Below are 20,875 nucleotides of genomic sequence, written 5' to 3'. Positions count from 1 at the left end.
GGTTACTCATTATTTAAATGAGATGTTTTTAACCTGTTTTATATTAGAGATCTTTGGCAGCCTCATGAAACCTATGATAATAATATTAAAAACAATAAATTAATTAAATATTAAAATGCACAAAATAAAATATATAGGATTGCAAAGAAAACAAATTATTTTGAAATATAGTTGTCAATATATTGTATACATATATCATCTAAAATTTCTGCTTTAGAAACTTTTTTTTCAACTGAATAATTGGATACTAATATGGTTGTTATACAAATTTATAAGTTCATGGGGGGCTAGGGATGCAGCATATTGTGTCTGGAATAGGGTAATATAGAGTCACAAGCAAATCTTTTGCTACTATGGGCAATTTTTTTTAAAATATAGAAGGCATTACAACAATTCTAAAAATACACAGAATAATTTTGAACATAGTAGGTATACAATTTATTTTTAGGGGAAGGGAGTAAACATTTATATACTGCCTATTATGTACACGGTACTGGGCTGAGCACTTTTTACTAAGATTATCTCATTTGATCCTCATAATAGCCTGGTAGGTAGGTGCTATTATCATCTCCATTTTATAGAAAGCACACAGGGGAAATGACTTGCCCAGGATAACATAGCTAGTAAGTATCTGAGCCCAAATTTGAACTCAGATTGATCCCAGGATTAGTATTTTATTCATTGTACATCAGTTGCCTTTATTTGATCACTAATTTTTCCCCCACTCTTCTTGCTTGGTTTATTGTTCTAACAATGTATTTCCACATAGCTTGGATTTCTGACCCCCCCCCCCCCCTTTTTTTTTTTTTTTAGCAAAAAAGAGTATTATCTAAATATATAATTTAATTTTTTTTTATTGGTGCATAAACGTCATTATTAGACAACTAGGTGGCTCAGTGGATAAAGGACTGGGCCTAGAGTCAGGAATTCCACAAATATTTACTAGCTGTGACACTGGGCAAATAACAACTCTGCCTTAATCCACTGCAGAAGGAAATTACAAATCAATCCATTATCTTTCTCAAAAATCCTCATGGACAGTGTGTTCTAAGAGGTCATGAAGAGGCAGACACAACTGAACAACAGCAACATATATTATTCTATTTAGAGATATTCTTTTCAGAATTCTTTCTGAGCACTTCAAGGATTGTCAGATTTTGGAACTTTAGGTTTACAGGTTGATAGAACTGTTTTTGTTTTCCTGTTTTTAAAATTTTTATATCAAGCTTTATGAAGAGGGCTGGTCCACAGCAACAAAGTAAAAAAAAAAAGTTTGAAATAAGAATATGCTAATAAGTTAAACAGGACTTTCTTATACCTACCCCCTCACATTCTTAAAATAGTCACCTGAAAGAATACATCAACCAGTAATATTGTGATTACTGTTTTTTCTGTCCTTAATGTACCTAACAACTTGACTTTTCATCAGGTATATAGAAATTACATAATTCGAGAATTTTTCTCTTGATAAAGCAAATCGGAGAATGTTAGGACATAAAGAGATTTTAAAGGTCACTTTTGTTCAATCTTTTTTTTACAAATGGGAAAACAGAGAACTGTTTCTTTTGTTTTTTCATTTCCTTTTTTCCCTCATGGGATTGTGATAGAAAAAGGGAAAGGGTAACAAAAGAAAAAAGAAAGTCATTGAGATATCTTTAAAAAAAAATTATAATGACCAGAAAGAAGCACAAACAAGATAGGCTACAAATTGAATTTATCACATACTTAAAAAGAAAAACAAGTTGTGCATAATACAAATCTGCAATTTCATGTATAATCTTTTTTTTCCTGTTTATGTTAATGAAGATGCCCATTTTATTTGGTGTTTGTTGTTTCATAATAAAATTGAAAAAAGAAAAAAAGATAACAGAGGCCCAGGATAAAGTTGATTGAAAAATTTCCAAGATTGTTAGTGGTGGAGATGACATGAAAAGCTAGCTCATGGTGTCGACTATCCTATCTATGCTACTGCAAATACTTTTAGTTCTTTCATTCTGGTGCTTTACCAGTATTTGCACCTGGGTGAGGTAATCCTCTCATATTTTTCTTTGAAGATTTTCTCTGTAATAAAGTATTTTTGATCTACTAAGAGACCCTGACTTTTCCAGTCTATGAAAGCCCTGTTTTATTTCTCAACATGATACGGTGGACAGAACTGTGGTCTGGAGTTGAAGGATTGATGGAAGCACGTGGAACAGAATTTTGATTTAGACTTTGGATGGAAGTTCCTTGAGAGGAGGGGATGTCTCTTTTCTTTTCAGTTTTTTTGACCTTTGTATCCTTAGTCACTAGTCAGAGTCTAAGATAGAGGAGATGCCTCATAAATGTTTATTGATTGAAGCTATCTTATTTGGATGAGTCACTTAGCCTCTCTTTCAACCATGATTGATTATATGGTTAGAAATACCAACTCTGTTATAATTCATTAAAAAGTAAAGAATTTAGAAATAAAAATTCTAGAAAGTCTCATTATTCCTCCCTAGTTAGTAATTGATCAACAAGCATTTATTAACTACTTTGTATCAGACACTGTACTTATCAGTAATGATTCAAATATAAAAAGCAAGACAATTCTTGAATTCAAGAGACTCCCATTCTACTAAGGAAATTGAGCAAATATTCCTTGACTGGTGAAATTACATAAATCCTTTTGGATTCTTTCTACATTAAGACAGGCTTCAACAGTATTCTTTATCTCTGTAAGAACTAAAAAAGATTTTTACAAGAATGTTCTGTTTTATTATAAAGCATTATGATTCATACATCATTTGGAATTTTGTGCAAGTTGAGACAGCAAATGCAGATTTATTAGCTCTAAGAAGTGATAAAAAAAATTTTTTTTCCAGTCAGTATATATAACTAAGAATACAGGAGAATGACTGTTTTGATAAAAAAGGATAATATAAAATCCAGTAGGAAAATAGAACGAATGTATTTGCAGTTGAATAACAAGGAACAATTTGTTGTTGTTGTTGTTTTTGGTGGTTTTTAGGGGTGCTCAGGATAACTGTTGTGATTGTAAAATTTTTTTTTCACAAATTTATCAGAAATTGCAGTTAGCTGCATATCTTTAGGACTAGTTAACACTGTATTATAATGAAATAATTTTATATTTCACGTTTTTAAAAATAGCTTATGTTTTCTTAAGAAAATGGAACTAGGCTAAACAATCTATTCAATGTTTGTGGAGAAGTATGATCTAAAAAAGCATGCTGAACTTAGAATTAGGAAAACCTGTGTTCACATTTGATTTCAATTTGACATGGGTAAGCTACCTTTGCTTTCTGGGCTTCAGATATTAAAGGGTTAGTAATACCTATCTCATAGGGTTGTCGGGAGGCTCACCTGAGATAATGTATATAAATTATTTTGAAAAATTTAAAGTGATATTGAAATTTCAGCTGTTAGTTTCCCTACATTCTCCTACATGATATTTCACTAATAGCAATTTTTTGGTTTGTTTTTGTTGGTGGACAGATAATCACAAGCTCATTTTGAGCTTGTCTAGTTTTACCATTTTAGAAGTACTTTCGTTTCTAGTTGCTGTTCTTTATCCTTTGTTCAGAATGGTGATATCATGACTTGTAAGTGAATTGGATTTAAGTGAAACAGGGCTATGTAAAGTCACCAGCTTCATTCTCTCCTCCAGTCATATGGGTCCAGATAAATAAATAGGGTGACCAGAGATGGCCCCGTTTTGGGATAGATATTCAACAAAGGAATATCCCACTTCTTCACTTTTGATAATAGACAAAGACTTGATTCCATCTTTTGTCCTTTTTCTCTCTATTGCTTGCTCTCCTAAAAGTATAATAAGGATTTATTCAGGGAATTACTCAAATTTCCCCTTCTTATTTCATATTTATGCTCTACAGGTTTGAACTGGAAGGATAGAAAAAAAAATTCTGATCTACTTCTCTGCATACTACTCAAATTCCTATTAGCACATTCTCACAATGAACTCCACCAGGGCAATAATTTATTTTTTATTTTTTTTAGGAATGCAATAAATTTAGCTCAGCTCTATCTCTGAAATAAAAAGAAATGCCCTGTACTTAGTAGAAAAAGGAAGAACTATTAGGTACACATTACTATTCTACCTTTTTCTGACTTTGACTTTCTATTTTCAAATTCAGAGTATTTTGTATGTTGGCTTAGCCTGTTGGTGAGGCAGACTTCCAGGGAAAGGACAAAAACTGATGATAAAAAAAAAAAATCTGTCTTGTGTCTTTATATTCCCTTTGTGATTTCTCTAAAAGGGTTGAAATTGGGAATGGAGGAGAGGCCAAGTATAAAGCAGGGTGAAGAGAAATAGCTGCCACTGTTCATATACTCTTAATATGTGCATCACTAATAATATGGGATGTTTGTTATATTTATCTTGAGCTTTTATTGAGTATGCCTTGCATTATTCTTACATTAAATTGTAGCATGATGTTTTTATTTTAAAAGTAAATGTTAAAAAAAGTAAATACTCTACATTATAGTTTTAGTTATGTGAGAGAACAAAGAAGACTCTTGTGCATAGTGGTACATTTTACTAAAAGCTGTAGTTTGTAGCATTATTACTAAATTATAATGTATTTGGTCCCAGAGAGTGCCAAATTAGAAGTACAGGTGTATTCATTTGGGTGTTCCCTTAAGGGCATTCCTTTAAAGAAAGATATTTATCCTGTGTTAAGTTTGGAAGAATATTTTATAACTTTTTCTACATTAAGAACAAATTTCCAGTACTTTTCCTTATGCCCTTCCCAATTAATTTTTTTTTTAACTATCATTTTTACTTTTGCCATTGTTGAGTGAAAACACTCATCAGCCAGATTTTTCTTCAATTCTCCTTGTCTCTAAAGTTGTCAAGCTGATTTATCATTGCTTAATCTGTTCCTATAGCAGGATATATGATGTTGTGGATTCAGCATTATAATTCACTACAGGAAAAAGTGGATATCTAATGTCAAGAAGTGCTATATTATGTGGGAATGTGTGTTATATAATTTATAATAATTTTGTTGCAATTTTTCTTTAATGCAATCATTCCTTTCTCTCCTTTTTAAAAAAATTTGCTCCACCAGTCAAACTGGTGGCACAATTTGCAGGCACCAGAACCAGAACACAATCCAAGAGCTTCTGCAGAACTGTGCTGACAACTTGATGAGGGCTGAGCTCATCGTTCAACCTGTGAGTTTTCTTTATCTTTACCAAAGTTCTCAGAGGAACTTTTATTACTGTGACTCATTAGACACTACCTAACTCTGTTAAGAGTTTTCTTTTTCAGCAAACTTCTTTCAGGTGATCTCATAAAGGAAAACTAACCTTTTATGAACAGACTGAAGTAGAATTTGTATCTTCTTATTTAAGTTTTTGTATTATCTCATTAAACTAAATATGGCAAAGTCTAATATATTGTCTAACAAATATTAGATCTGTCTCAGTTCACAGAATTTTAGAGCTGGAAAGGACTTTAAATTAAATATTTACTTAGTTTAGGGAATATTTTGATATTCTGGTTCATTAGTTTCACTTATTTATTTGAAAATTATTCATACTTCCATTATTTCCCATTAATATATTCGCCTCAGTGGAAATAGGTCTCTGAAAATCATAGAGGAAAGAGAGTACATTCATTTGTCATATAAAATCACAGAATAAAAAGGAAGCAACAATAGGCTGATAAACAGAATCTTTTTTTATATAAACAAAAACCATTTACACAAAATTGTGCTTAACAAATTCTGAAATATCCTGTCTTTTTAAAAAGACATTTTAGCATCTATCCTAAATTTTTTTTTTCATTTTTATCCTATTATTCAGAACCAGGCAATGTCTCTGAATTCAGAAGGAATTCAGAAAAAGTAATTCACAAAACATTTAATTTTTATTATTTCAGCTTTAGTTTTGTTCATAAAAATATTTGGGTTCTCTTTGATATACAGCAAATTAATTCCATTGTTTGTTTTGATTTGTCTTTTGATTAATGCCTCTGGTGTGATAGTGTGAAATATAATACTATGACATCAAAGTTTGTCCCCTGAATGTTATCCTTCAGAATGAGGAAATGTCCTTGGGATGGTTTAGTAATAAACACACAGCATACCTTTGAAAACTCTTCACAACCACCTTGAGTATTATTGTTGTATTACTTATGTGTGGACCAAATATATAACTTCCATCATGTCATTTGTGTTTTAAAAAAAATATAAATCTTATTGGAGGAATCATAAGTAGCTGTAGTTGCTAATATATTTAAAGTTTAAGTTTGGGATAAAGATATAAAATTAGGATTTCACTCAAACAAAGCAAAAAAGAGAAGAATTCAGAATCTGAATTGTACTCTTTCTATGTTTCCAGCTACATGTAGACATAAGCTCATCTTTCTTTAATAGTAAAAAAAAAAAAAAAATGGTGTGCAATCAAACTTAAATATCCTTGGATGCCACCAGTGATATTTATTTAGTCTTTAGGGGAAATCAATCATATGTTCTTTGTGGCTATTCTCTTTTCCATTTATGGACTTTAAGAATTTAATTTTCCTTCTCTCCCCAGATCTATCATTGGCATGTGTCCAAAACATATGAATTAAAACAATAAGGAAAATAATTCCAAAATAAGATTATTCATGGCACTGAAATGGCATATCTGTCTGCGCTTTTGACTAAGGACAGAGAAAACTTTCTGTTTAAGGAATAAAATAGCTGGTATAGGTGACACCATTGCATACTTTCTTTTTTTAAGGAAAACTTGTGGGTATGATTAAAGTGCTGCATGACTTCTTGATGGGAGGAGTCATTAAAAAGAACAAACGATTAGAAATATCAAAATAAAAATGTGCTAATCTGTTTAATAATCCCCATTTGATTTATATATTGGTTTTGTGTTACATAAACAGTAAAGCAAGCACACTGGAGTTGGTATCACTAAATGTAATTTATTGGCATTTGAAAAATAAAAAGAGAAATGGCATGATTTTGTCTGCTAAAGAGTCTGTCAGTAATGCCAATTATCAATGCAATAGAAAGAATTTAGGATTTGAGATACATGACTCTGGGTTCAAATGCTTATGTAACCACTAACTAGGTATATGACCTTGAACAAGTAATCCACCTTTTTGAGCTTAATTTTTCTTCCCTTCAGCTTAAGGTTTATCAGATAAATTTTTGTGATTTCAGGCCTGGTACTCTATCCACTGCACCACCTATCTCTGGTATCTTATCCTGGTAGGCTATCCCACTGCACCATCTCAATCAATAGGAGATGCTGACGAATGACAGATAGCTTCTTGACATACAGGAGAAACATAAATCATAAGTAGCTTTTGAAAGACTAGTGAAACTTCAATTAACTATCTAAAAGTAGCTGGCTCATAAGTTTGTATAGTATAAAATTGGGTTTCTTCCCCTTACCCCTCCCACCTATCAAATTACTAAGATTATTTTCTTTTAAGAATTTAGTGCAGTTAGCTAGGGAAAATGTATGGCATTTGACAATACACATAAAAAAGAAATAAAGTAGTGCTATCTGCTTGAATTAGCATACATAAAGTTTCCTTTTAGGAAGTTTTGTATCAATTATGTATATCCTTTTTCTCAGGAGCTGAAATATGGAGATGGTATACAGCTGGGTCGGAGTAGAGAACTGGATGAATGTTTTGCTCAGGCCAATGACCAAATGGAAATCACTGACAGCCTAATCAGAGAGATGCGGCAAATGGGGCAACCCTGTGATGCCTATCAGAAAAGGTATTGCAAATGTTGAGCATTCATAAGAAGGCCTAAATCCCTTTATTATTAAAGAAAAAATTTCTAGCAAATTCATTTATATTGTTAATCTTCCCATTGCATATGTTTTCAATTAGCTTCTTTAAAGGAAGCTAAAATCTACTGTACACAACTATTCTGGCTAAAAGAAGTAATTTGTATAATGTGTAAAGTATTTGTGTAAAGTAATAATGTATAATGTGTAATCCAGTCTGCTTTGGATATCTTTATCATCATCTGAAATGTCTCTAAGATAGACATAGAATTTTGGGTGGAGTTGTAAAGCAACTCTACAGTGAAATGAAAATGACATGAAAATGACTTCTCTAAAAGGGATAAACACTTGATATTGATTCAGGTGCCAATGGTAAAATCTGGTTTTTAGATTTAAAAAGTAACATTTGCTAACTTTTTTTTTTTTTGGTTAATTTTTAAATAAGAGTGCATATAAACTTTTATTCAGAAGATAGAGGATGGTGCTGACTCGGTACTTGGTTTCTTATTTAAAAAAAAATCTTTATTGGTATATTTGTTTTTATATATCACCATTTTCAAATATATCCCTCTCCTTTCTGCTACCTACACAGCAAAGGATTTTTAAAAAGAGAAAAGGAAAAAAAATCAGTTCTAAAAAACTCTTCTTTACATTATCAGAGCCTACAGTGTTTCATATTTGTAGTCCTTTTACTCTTCAGTGAAGGGATGGAAGTGCTCACGTTTGAGCATTGGTTAAATGGCATTCAGTTTCATTTTTCCTTCCTCCATTTACATTGTTGTAATTGTGTATGCCATTTTCCTGGCTCTGCTTTCTTTATATTAGTTTATATAAACCTTCTTATGCTTCTTTGTATTCCTCATTTATCTTTTCTTACAGCACAGTTACATCTCATTACATTCACTTACTATAATTTATATGTAAAATTTTTTTTTTACATTCCCCAGTTTATAGGCATGTACTTTGTTTTTCATTCTTTGCTCTTGACTTCTTGAAAATGAAGTTTACAAAATGAGACTCTTCTATTTGAAAAAATCATCTTGGTAATTTATCGATTTATAGATACTTTGTGTTTCATGAAAAAAGTGACCAAAGAATGAATTGATATTGAAGAGAGAAAAGTTTTACTAGTTTGGCCAATCCATGATGTTGTTTCATGCTTTAATAATTATCTTGAGGGTTAGTTTTGCTTTGTTTGATCAAGGTTAAGTTCAGGTGTTCTTGATGTGGGTAAATAGATTATGCATTGCTAATTTGTGCTTTCCCAACTTTTCAGAGTCAAAGAAGCCTCTGGGACATCTTCCTGACCTTCCATAAATATTTTCTTTTCCTTTTAGATTACTTCAGCTTCAGGAGCAAATGCGTGCTCTTTATAAAGCTATCAGTGCTCCTCGAGTAAGAAAGGCCAGTTCCAGAGGTGGTGGAGGATACACTTGTCAGAGTGGCTCCGGATGGGATGAATTTACCAAGCGCCTCACCAGTGATTGTTTGGGATGGATGAGACAACAAAGGGTAAGCGGTTTTTTCCTAAAGGAAACAAATATAAGTTTACAAAGTAGGGACTTTGGATGTGAGATTGAATAGTTTCATGCATACATTGCAGTGAATACTGAAATCATATAATACAGTCAAGATTATACACTGAAACAGGGATTTTTGATGTTTATCTCTTGTACTGTTCTTCCTCTTATATGCCATTTAAAAATGAATTTAACTCACTTCCTTTAAGAAGAATATAGATCTGTGTCTTTTCCTCCCACCCCCTTGTTTAAACATACATCAGAAATGTTAGATTAAATCATAGGAGGTTTTTGTATATACAAAGTCTCAGTCTTGGACAGTCCTGTAGAAATGATCTTGTTTGGCTATTGATGTTGAAGAAGAGTAAAGTTAAAAATCTTCTCTGATCTAATCTCTAAATCCTGCTTTCCATTTATTTTTATTTACCATTGGCTCAATGCCATCTGTGCAAATTAATGATAACTTTTGCAATATAATGTTAAGCTCTTTATTAAGTCTAGATTTTATAGCTTATGAGTAAAGGTGGGGAATTGTTTTAAAAGCTTAGCTACTTAAATATACCTAGCATCAGTCTACATTATTGCTATTATGTATATGGTGTATATATATATATGGAGAATTAGTATATAATTGTCTGTTAACATAATGTTAATTATTTTATTATCATACTTAATGCATATTTAACTACCACCACCTGTAAGAGACAAAAAAAAAAGTCATAGAAATATGTCCACTGATATCTTAAGGTATTTATTTTTTTTTAAGTTTGTCTTTCTTAATTTCTGTGATAAGTTTGGCTTTGCTTTTTAAACAATTGCAAAGGATTGTTTAGAACATTAACAAACTGGATGAGCTCAGCCTGCATTAAAACCAGATATTCCAGTTTGAGTTTGTTGGTTGATTACCTTATATTTATGATATAACATTGTCATTTCATGCAGTCATTGGGTCATATGAGTAGGAGTAAAGCAAAATGATGAAAATAAAATACATTCTGACCCTTTCCCTAGACTTAAAAGTTTCTATAAAATATGAGTTTTTGATCCTAATTCGTATTTTGTTGTTTTGAATTTCCTTTGCTTTAATAACTATCATGAGCCAGTTGCCATAATGGAGTTGTTGGGAATTTTTTCTTGGAAATCTAGTATTAATGAATTGTAATTCTCAAAAATGGGCATATAACTCAGAATGATGGTGAGAGGAGGAAGATTGAGCATTTACAAATGTAATTGGCTTACAACTAGAAGAGAGTTTTGTTATTAATCAGTGTATGACAGATTTACAAGAAATAGTATAGTATAAGGAATAGAAAGCTGGAGGATCTGAGTTCAACTCTGCATAATAACTGTGTGACCCTAGGCAAGCCACTTAGCCTCTCTGTGCTTTATATAATTCTTTAAGACAATACAATTCAAAAAAGGTGTTGACCTGCATAGGTAGAGGGCATTACCTCAACTAAGATGACCCAGATCAATGAAGTCACAGGACCAGTCTATTCCAGTCACATATCAAATTTAACAAATGTTAACCTGCAACTAGGACAGTGGATAGAATTCTGGCTCCGAGTCAGGAAGACTTACTTTCATGAGCTCAGATTTGGTCCCAGTCACTAACTAGCTATGTGACATTGGGTAAATCACTTAACCTTGTTTGTCACAATTTCCTAATCTGTAAAATTAGCTGGAGAAGGAAACGGCAGATCTTTCAGTTCTTTGCCAAGAAAACCTGAGAGGGGCTTACGAAGCATCAGACATCATTAAACAATACAAACTGCAACTATTTAAAAATGTTCTATGGGATACTCTCTTAGCTTTTTATCTAGCCAAATCTTTTCCCACTGAATACACACTTTTTTTCCTTAGCATCTACAACATGCATGGCACAGTGTTTCATATTGTGGGGATTACAAAGAAGTAAAAGAAGAAATATACATATGAAAAATTAAATAACTTGGTTATAATCCAAGATGACTGTTATGGGCAGCAAATACTATAGGAATTCAGAGGAGGGAGAAATAGATAATGACACACAAATGGAGGGAGGGAAGGTTGAGCAATTGCAAATGTAATTGGTATACTTCTAGAAAAGAGTTTTGTTACTAATCAGTGTCATAAATAGATAGTGATAAAGGAGGACTTCATGATGGCTATGACTCTGGGCTTGAAGCCTTAAGTAATGTGTTGAGTCATTTATAGACGACAGCAGCAATTTTAATGTTTTGATTATAGTTTTAGGTCACAGTCCCTATCAAATAGGTTAGTTATATTTTTCTTAATCCATAATGGGCAGCTTTATGATTGTAGTGAGCTTAAAACTTACAAAAATTTGATTTTCTATAATCATGCTTGGTCCAGTTCTTTAGCTTTTAGTTAGCAATAGCTCTTTTATAAGCTATCTAATTTAAGTTTATAGAAACACCCTTGCAGCAAAAGTCCACTATTTTAAAATCTGGAGAAACTTGTATTAGCAAATGTTTGTTCTCTTAAAGTGGCTAATGTCACAAGGGTTATCAGTAGACATTTAATGAGCCTGTCAGTCCCAGAATAACTATTCAGACTGTTCTCCTCTCCTAGGGAAAGTTATCTTATCATTTACTTGGTGGTTTGCCCTAACATTCTCTCTTAGTCTGTATCTCCTTGCTTATCCCATCCTAAGCACACAGCTCTGTAATTCTGCATTTCAGTCCCTTGAGACTAAGTTGTTGTGCTCAGTTTAAAAGCTTTCTTTCTCTAATAGCACAGTCCCTGGGAGAGCATATACTAAGCTTTATTTGTTTTGTCTTTCCTTATTTGGAATTCCTCTGATGGAAAACTTAGATTCCATGTTGCTGGCTTAAATCCCCTTAGTTTGGCAATTATTGAAAATTGAAGTTGGAATGCTGCCACTGCCTGACCATTTTGGTGTATTGCATAATTAGACTATAAATTCTAGCTAATTGAGAAAGGGTCAAAGTTCTTTGTAATGTTTAGATGTAGGACTTTGTGAAATGGCTCCACTTTTTGAAAACTTGCCAGGTCTATTTGAGCACAGGTGTTGCTTAGCAAAGTGAATATGGCAATTGTTGTTGCTAAGTCCTGAAAACAGCTCTCAGCTGTGAAAAGGTTTGCATAGGAAATGAGTAATAGTGACTTGACAGTTTGCAAATAATGTATATATGTGTGATTATACACACACACATATATATATATAATTTGACATGTTCACACATTCTGTGTTCATAAAAATGTTTGTGCATGTATATATACACATTATATTCAATTCAAAATGTTATCTTATATCATGATTTCTAATATACATTATATGCACAGGCAGCTAGGATAGAGTACTGGACCTGAAATCAGGAAGACTCATCTTCCTGAATTTAAATTTGGCTTTAGATATTTGATAGTTGTGTGATTGTGGACAAGTCACATAACCCTGTTTACCTCACTTTCCTCATCTGTAAAATGAGCTGAAGAAGGAAATGGCAAACCATTTTATTATCTTTGCTAAGAAAACTCCAGATGAGTCATGAAGAATCATACATGATTAAAAAATGACTAAACACAGATCTACATATATGGTAGGGGAAGGGGTTTGAAAAAACCAACTAAAATACTATATATCTGTAATATCTGAACCAGTTAATAAAAAACAAACAAAAAACCCTATAAGTTTTCTTCCTTGGAGGCAGTTTCTTGAATGATCTCTCTGCACAATTCCTAGGGGTTAAAGCCAAGTTTGCCCTAAGTCCTAGGGAGCTCCTCAGTAGCTATGGGAAATTCTTGGAATATTTGAATATATTAATTTAGAAATAATGTTACACACTGTTTACATTTTTGTTTTTCTTCCCAGGTTATTTTTACCTTCTGAATTCAATTCTTCCCATACAATAAGAGAGCTATTCGGCTCTGCACATATATATTGTATCTAGGATATACTATAATTTATTTAACATGTATAAGATTGCTTGCCATGTAGGGGAGAGGGTGGAGGGAGGGAAGGGAAAAGTCAGAACAGAAATGAGTGCAAGGGATAATGTTGTAAAAAAATTACCCAGGCATATGTTCTGTCAATAAAAAGTTACAATTTAAAATAAATAAATAAAAATAAATGCTTTGAAATAATAAAAAAAAAAAGAAATAATGTTACACTCTAAAGTATCTTATCTCCAAGAATGAAGAAAAGATGTATCTCATTTTATTTAAAGTTTTTGTAATTCCCCTTTTCCTGTTACTATAACACGCCCCTCCTTGTATTTTGAGACTTTGTATAGTAGGGAAAATGTGTCTTTCATTTAAGGAACTGAGATGATGAAACATATTCTTCTTTTCTTTCCTAGGCGGAGATGGATTTAGTGCAATGGGGTGTCGATTTAGCATCTGTGGAGCAACATATCAGTAGTCACAGAGTCCTCCACAATGCCATTGGAGACTATCGGTGGCAGCTGGATAAAATTAAGGCTGATCTGGTACCTTTTACATGCTTTTTAAAAAATATATGTTTATTGGGAGGGTAGGTAATTTTTCTTAACTCTAAGAAGTCTTGTAAATAATATCAGCTTATGATTATTACCAGTCCTAAATTGGTGGTATATTTATAAAATCTCATTTCACACATGAGAAAATGGAACTATTATCACATGACACAAATGGCACTTAAATTGGAATTTTAGAAAATGTCACAAACAGAGGTTGCCTTTATTGTGTTTGGGCAAATAACTCGCTGTCTTATGAATAAACACCTTTGGAAATGAAATACATACAATGAGCATAATATATTGCTTCTGCTTCTTTGGTGAATTATTTACTTAGTAGTATTTATACTGAACCGTCCCTTTTCCCAACTCCTTTCTGTTATGCACTGAAAACTAGGAGAGATTAATTAGATAAAAGGAAATTAAAGCAAATTATATTTATCTGATTCTATTTGACCATTTAAATCCTTGAGTAAGAAATAATAAAGGATCAGCTTAAAAAAAAAATTCTAACTTTCCTGTTTATTATTTTATTCTCTATCTTCTTTCCTTATTTTCTTAAAATAAGAGGTTATGAGAAAACAATTCTATTCATATTTTCCACCCTGGAAAAAATTAATCTGTAAGTGCCTGTTGTACCCAGGATAATGAGAATGATTTCAGGCAAATTTTCTGGGTACAATTAATTTAACTATGGTTGGAAGATTCTTTTATACTTAGAACAAATACTACCTTGAGTGGAAAGGATCTGAGAAAGAGGTCAGGAATAATGCCAGGATTAGGTTTAATTCATAGAGAGCATTGAATAGTAACTGCTTTTATTTTCTTCAAGCGTGAGAAATCTGCAATATATCAACTGGAGGAAGAATATGAAAACCTTGTGGTAAGCACATATATTTTCCAAGTTCATATAAATTATATTCATGTGCAGTAAAGGATATTGCTATAGGGAAAATCATAAATGTTTTAAAATTCTATTAAATTATCATTTTGTATTTATTGAAGGATCCACTACAGAAATTAAATTTGAAAAAAAATTGTTCACACACAGTTCTCTTTGTAACTAGGTAATTGATAAGTAGTTTGTGATAATAGGGATTATTGAAATGGTATTAAACACTAATAGATGATATAAAATTAATGAAGTTTTTCAACCCCTGCATTGTATTTCTAATCCTTTTGTATAAAAAAGTTAAAAATAGTTTCCAACTTTGTATTGTTTTACTACCATTACATGAGAGTGACATGTTCCATAACAGTGAAGGGGGGATGCACAGGAAGGAAGAAAGTATTTATAACTGATTCTCAGAGTCCTTTTTTTTTTTTTAATAAAACAATAATACTGTTTAGCATGATGTAATGGATAGCATATTTATTTTGGAGTCATAATAACCTGTGTTCATATCTGACCTTTATCCTTTACTTGATATGTGATCTATAACAAGTCCCAGGTCTTGGTCACAGGGTACTGAAATTTAAAGGGCATGAACATTTGAATCATTGAGATAACACTCATTAAAAAATACTTAGCACATAGTAGCCCCTCTATAAATTCTAGCTGTTATTATTAAAATTTAGAGCTATGATGAGCAAATGAGAAAATATAGATAAAGTTTTTGTAAACTTTGAAGAACACCATAAAGTCAGCTGCTTCATTGGCAGCAGTCTTCATCATTTTTCATACTTAGCAAACATGATTTTTGTGACATCGACACATCCTTTTTTTAGCAATGAAAAAGGCTATGGAGATGACCATAAGTGATTTTATGGCCAGAGCAGGCCATGTTCTGAAGTCTATTCATTTTTTTTTTTTTTTTTGACTAAGAGAGAGGTCACAGTTATTTTTAAATGAGTATTTGATCCCAAGAGGGGCATCAGGTGAAAGTCTTAATAATTCTGCATTTGATCATTAAATTGATGGGTTTTGAAATCTTGCAGAAAGCATCCTTTGAGAGGATGGATCACCTTCGCCAGCTCCAAAGCATCATCCAGGCCACTTCCCGTGAGATCATGTGGATCAATGACTGTGAGGAAGAGGAGCTACTCTATGATTGGAGTGATAAAAACACAAATATTGCCCAGAAACAGGAGGCTTTCTCGGTAAGTGTACTTCCTCCCTCTTTACCTCCTCATTACCACCTCTGCCTAAATTTTCTCAGCATTTCAGCCTAGAAACTAATATGATAATAGGTAACAATAAATATTAGATGCCTTTCCTCTCTGTTTAAGCTCTTTATATTTCAGTTCAATGGATACCAAAAAGCTATTCACTTGACATGGCTTTTTGTAGTGGTCAATAGCATAGCAGTCAATTTAAGAGCCATCAGGGTGGTTCAGGGAAAGAGAGTCCTGGACTTGAAGTCAAGAAGTTATGAGTTCAAATCTAGCCTCAGATATTTAACAGCTATGTTAATAACTCATTTAACCTCTGTTTGTCATAGAGTACTTACCTCCCAGCATTGTTGAGGATCAAATGAGATATTTGTTGAAAGAACTTAACACTTTGCCTAGCACATAGTAAGTGCTGTATAAATGATATATATATATATATATATATAAAAGAAAGTTCTGTTTAATCTTATGATGTTTAAAACTTTTTTTTTACATTTAGTTTTCCCCCTTTAATTACATGGAAGCAAAACTTTTTAACATTCATCTAAAAAAAAATTGAGTTCCAAATTCTCTCTTTCTCCTTTTCTCTTTTTGAGAAGGCAAGCAATTTTGTATAGATTATACATATTCAGTCATATAAAACATTCTATATTAGTTATGTTGCAAAAGGAAATACAGACCAAAAATTGAGTCATTCGAACTCAATTAGTTCTTTCTCTGGAAGTAGGCTAAATATTATTATTATTATTAACATTTAGAAATAGCTTATTCAAAGTTCATTGATAACTCAGAAGTTGTTAAGTTGCTAAGAAAATCTAGTTGTCTCTACCATTATTAAAAAAAAAAAGTGAAAGAAATGGAATGCTGATAAATGACTTGTTTTAAAAAATTGTTTGTAATTGATCTTTTCTTCCCAGATACGTATGAGCCAGTTGGAACTTAAGGAAAAAGAACTCAATAAGCTGAAGCAAGAAAGTGACCAGCTTGTTCTCAACCAGCATCCTGCTTCAGACAAAATTGAGGTAGACTTCTTATATGACATTTATATCATAATGTTGGGATCTAATTGAAAAGCCCCACAATGGGGAAAGGTGGATGTGTGGAAGTCTTTTTCACTACCATAGAGTTCTATTCAACATAATATAAATTCCAATTCTATGCCAATATATTATACTTCTGCATCAAGTCTTGTTATAAAAACTAACTTCACTTTAAAACCTTTTGGATTGTTGAACAGTCCTTTTTTTTAGCTTTAGGAGAAGCTCATTTAATTTGGCACTAAAATCACGAACAACTTCCCAAGTATCCAATCAAACTGAAGATGCTGGTTTATTCCTCTGGCCAGCGTTAAATAGAAATAGCTGCTTAATGACATTTTAAACAATTCCTGTTTTCTTGCAGGCATACATGGATACTCTGCAGACACAATGGAGCTGGATTCTTCAGATCACCAAATGCATTGATGTTCATCTCAAGGAAAATGCTGCCTACTTTCAGGTAAGGTTTTACTCCTATAGTAATAAATTATTTATTTTAGGGATTCTTTTCTTGAATCTGTTTTTAAAGAGCAAAAACAAAAAAGACCATCCCATAATGCACACATATATACGTTGTTTGTTCATGATTGTATGTATTTCTCTATCACCAAATGATTTTGGGGCAAAGAAGGCATTCTGAGATATTAGATTAGAAAATTTAACATGAAAAAATTTGTGCTTTTGTTAATGTATTTATTTAACTATATTACTCAGCTGTGGGGCAGCTAGATGGTGCAATAGATTGAATGCCAGGCCTGGAGTCAGGAAGACTCATTATTCTGAGTTCAAATTTAGCCTCCAAAACTTATTAGCTATGTGACCCTGGATAAGTAATTTGATTCTGTTTGCCTCAGTTTCCTCATCTGCAAAAGAGATGGTATATCATTGCAGTATCTTTACCAAGAAAACCCCAAATGGAGTCGCAAAGAGTTGGCCATACTACCAAAAACAATTGAATAACAACAAAAAATTATTTTTCTCATATTATGAAATGGAGGCATTAGCTGATACAACTACTTATATCCTACTTATTAAAAAGTAATCATTGCATTTTCATTGACATGTTCTTTAAAAAGAATTTAACTGTGATTATCATTCTCCTTGGTAGTTTTTTGAAGAAGCTCAGTCAACTGAAGTCTACTTGAAGGGCCTACAGGATTCCATCAGGAAGAAGTATACCTGTGATAAGAATATGTCTTTGCAACGCTTATTGGAACAGATCAAAGAACTTGAGGTATCTTAAATATAAAATCTTTGGTAACAGAAAAAATGTAATGCAGTAGGACTTCTGTTCATTTAGCATACCACTCACGATTACTGGTCTATTAGTAAAGAATCCAATATAAATAAAATAAAACCCCTAGGTATAAATGGATTCTTGATCTTTCATAGATCAAGTTATGTGAATTTCTCTGCATGTTCAGTTGTTATCACGTCATGTGAACCTTTTGCAAGTTTCTTGCCAAAGTGAAAACAAAGAGAACAGTGATTTCTTTAGTCTCAAAAATCCTTTGGAAAAGAATTTAGAAGTTTAAGCAATCCTTCCACACTATGGTGTTCATTTTTATTCCTTTAATTCACAGGTAAGTTGCTTATATAATGATTTATCTTGAAAGACTCTCATTCTCCCTCCAAATGAATATGAATATAGTTCTAATAACTTTATTTTAAAGTATCTTAAAACATTTTACTAGAAAATTCTTAGGCTATCACTTTTAAAACTGTGATTTAAAAATACAATTACAGAAAGAACGAGAGAAGATCCTTGAATATAAGCGTCAGGTACAAAACCTGGTAAACAAATCTAAGAAGATTGTCCAGTTGAAACCTCGGAACCCAGACTACAGGAGCAACAAACCCATTATCCTTAGGGCTCTGTGTGACTACAAACAAGACCAGGTAAGTACTAACTGGTTATTTTTAAGGATTCAAAAAGTTCTCTTCCCTAGAGGCTATTCACAAATAAGAGATCAATATTTGACTGATGTTTCAATTAGCTTGACAGTAGATGGTTTCAACACTTTTATATCTGGAAGAGCTATTTAGCAAAAAGCTCAGTAGTTTGACTTTTCCTGTGGATATACATAATTATTGAACTTCTTTAGGGAACATTAGCTTTAAATGTATGTGTAAATATATGTTTTCTTCCATGTTACCTTAAGAGAGAAGTAATAGGGAAGTAGACTAGTAAACTGAATAAAAAGAATTTAACACAAATTTTATGCAGTAGTTACATATTTTTTATTTTAAGGCCACTCAGCAAACATAAGGATATCAAATATTAAGCAATTCCATGTTTTCATTAATTAACTAAATAATACTTTTCAGTGTTTTGTTGTGGGTTTTTGTTTTTGTAAAATGTGATGTTTATTCAGTACAATAAAATAATGAAATTTAGTGCTGATCTATTAACCAGATTTATTTTGACTGCTAGCTTGGAAATTAACAAATATAATGTCCAGGTTAAGGAGCTAGAAGGAATTTTGAAATTGATATGCTTCAAAGTAGAGACAATTATCTCTAAGAAACTAGGGACCTAATATGTGCTCACATTTGGTAAAGTAATATTTCTAGTTCTCTGACATGAAACTGAATATATTTGGGGTTTTGTGGGAGATGATTATGATGTCTTTGACTGATGAAGGCCCATTCTATCTTTCTCCCCCGTCTCGTACATACTTACACAACACATATTATAATCTGAAACATTTTGTGCTCTTAACTTCTTCCCCTTCCCCATGGGTTGACAAGATGAGACAAAAATTACTTGAATTTATGGCCTACTCAGAGGTGTCATACATGTGGCCTGAAACATTCCTGAGTGCAGCCTGAACCAAATTATATTGCAGTTGGAAGTATTTAACAAAATAAATAAAAATCCATTAAAAATAGATAATGTTAATTTGTGGTACACAAGGATCTGATTCTACTTGAGTTTGACCCAATTGGTCTAGATGACCTATAAGTTCAAATCCAATTCTGATTTCCTATTATTCTATGAATAGAAGCAAAAATACTTTTGTGTTTTTGTGACAGAAAATAGTACACAAAGGAGATGAATGTATCTTAAAGGACAACAATGAACGCAGCAAGTGGTATGTGACTGGCCCAGGAGGTGTAGACATGCTGGTCCCTTCTGTTGGTCTCATTATTCCTCCTCCAAATCCACTGGCAGTGGATCTTTCTTACAAGTAAGTTTTCTGCGAGTCTCACATATTAGACCCACCTATTAGCTGGGAGTTGGGGAGAATGTCTGAAGAATGACTACACACCCCAAAATTCAAAAACTTTTTTTTTTGGTGAGGCAATTCATGTTACTTGCTCAGAATCACACAGCTAGTAAGTGTTGAGACTGTCTCAGGCTGGATTTGAATTCAGGTCCTTCTGACTCCAGAATCAGTGTTCTATCCACTGAGCCATTTAGCAGGCCCAAAGGCATTTTTACAAAATTGTTTTTTAGTTTTTAAACTAAAAAAAGACGTACATAGACAATCCTGCCTTTACTCTCAATATAGTTTATGATGAAATTTTATAATACCTACTACTACAGGGCTTTGGAAGAAGATTTAAAAAAGGTATTACCTTACTAAAGAAAAAAATCCAGCTGTGATTGAAAAGAGGAGTCAATAACATTTGTCATTTACTCTATCAATATTTTTTCTTTCTTTAAAAATTATTTTAATATTTTAAAACTATTATTGAAGAAATTATCTATGAATGTTCCTAGCATATGAATAATTTTGTATTTAGCAACAAATGCAAGTGAAATATCAGCTTATTAGTCAATCACCAAATATTTATTAGGCACTTAACTATGTGCCAGGCTCTGTGTTAAGATTACAAATGGAAATAGAAGGAAAGATAATTCCTGCCATTATGGAGCCTATATGTTTACAGGGAAAGACAACACTTAAAAAGAAGATAAAAAGGGAGGGGAGAAGAATGAGGGGACATGGTGGGAAAAGTGACGGTAGAGGTAGAAAAAGTTCTGGAGTATAGC

General features: G+C 32.4%; 1 protein-coding gene across 2 annotated transcripts in view; it reads left to right on the top strand.

Moving 5' to 3' along the window:
* DSP (desmoplakin) overlaps nt 1-20,875 on the top strand; it is a 47,919-nt gene that overhangs the window by 10,737 nt on the left and 16,307 nt on the right. For both annotated transcript variants that reach the window (XM_051970722.1, XM_051970721.1), the window contains exons 2-12: nt 5,073-5,178; nt 7,588-7,736; nt 9,087-9,261; nt 13,592-13,720; nt 14,559-14,609; nt 15,665-15,826; nt 16,756-16,860; nt 17,240-17,335; nt 17,984-18,109; nt 18,622-18,774; nt 19,912-20,066. In XM_051970722.1, the coding sequence (XP_051826682.1) occupies nt 5,073-5,178; nt 7,588-7,736; nt 9,087-9,261; nt 13,592-13,720; nt 14,559-14,609; nt 15,665-15,826; nt 16,756-16,860; nt 17,240-17,335; nt 17,984-18,109; nt 18,622-18,774; nt 19,912-20,066 (1,407 nt within the window). The remainder of the gene's footprint in view (nt 1-5,072; nt 5,179-7,587; nt 7,737-9,086; nt 9,262-13,591; nt 13,721-14,558; nt 14,610-15,664; nt 15,827-16,755; nt 16,861-17,239; nt 17,336-17,983; nt 18,110-18,621; nt 18,775-19,911; nt 20,067-20,875) is intronic.

Source organism: Antechinus flavipes, chromosome 1 (genome assembly GCF_016432865.1).
Source record: "Antechinus flavipes isolate AdamAnt ecotype Samford, QLD, Australia chromosome 1, AdamAnt_v2, whole genome shotgun sequence".
NCBI classification, from domain to species: Eukaryota; Metazoa; Chordata; class Mammalia; order Dasyuromorphia; family Dasyuridae; genus Antechinus; species Antechinus flavipes.
The sequence above is the reverse complement of the archived record's forward strand: the minus strand, read 5'-3'. Positions and strand labels throughout refer to the sequence as shown.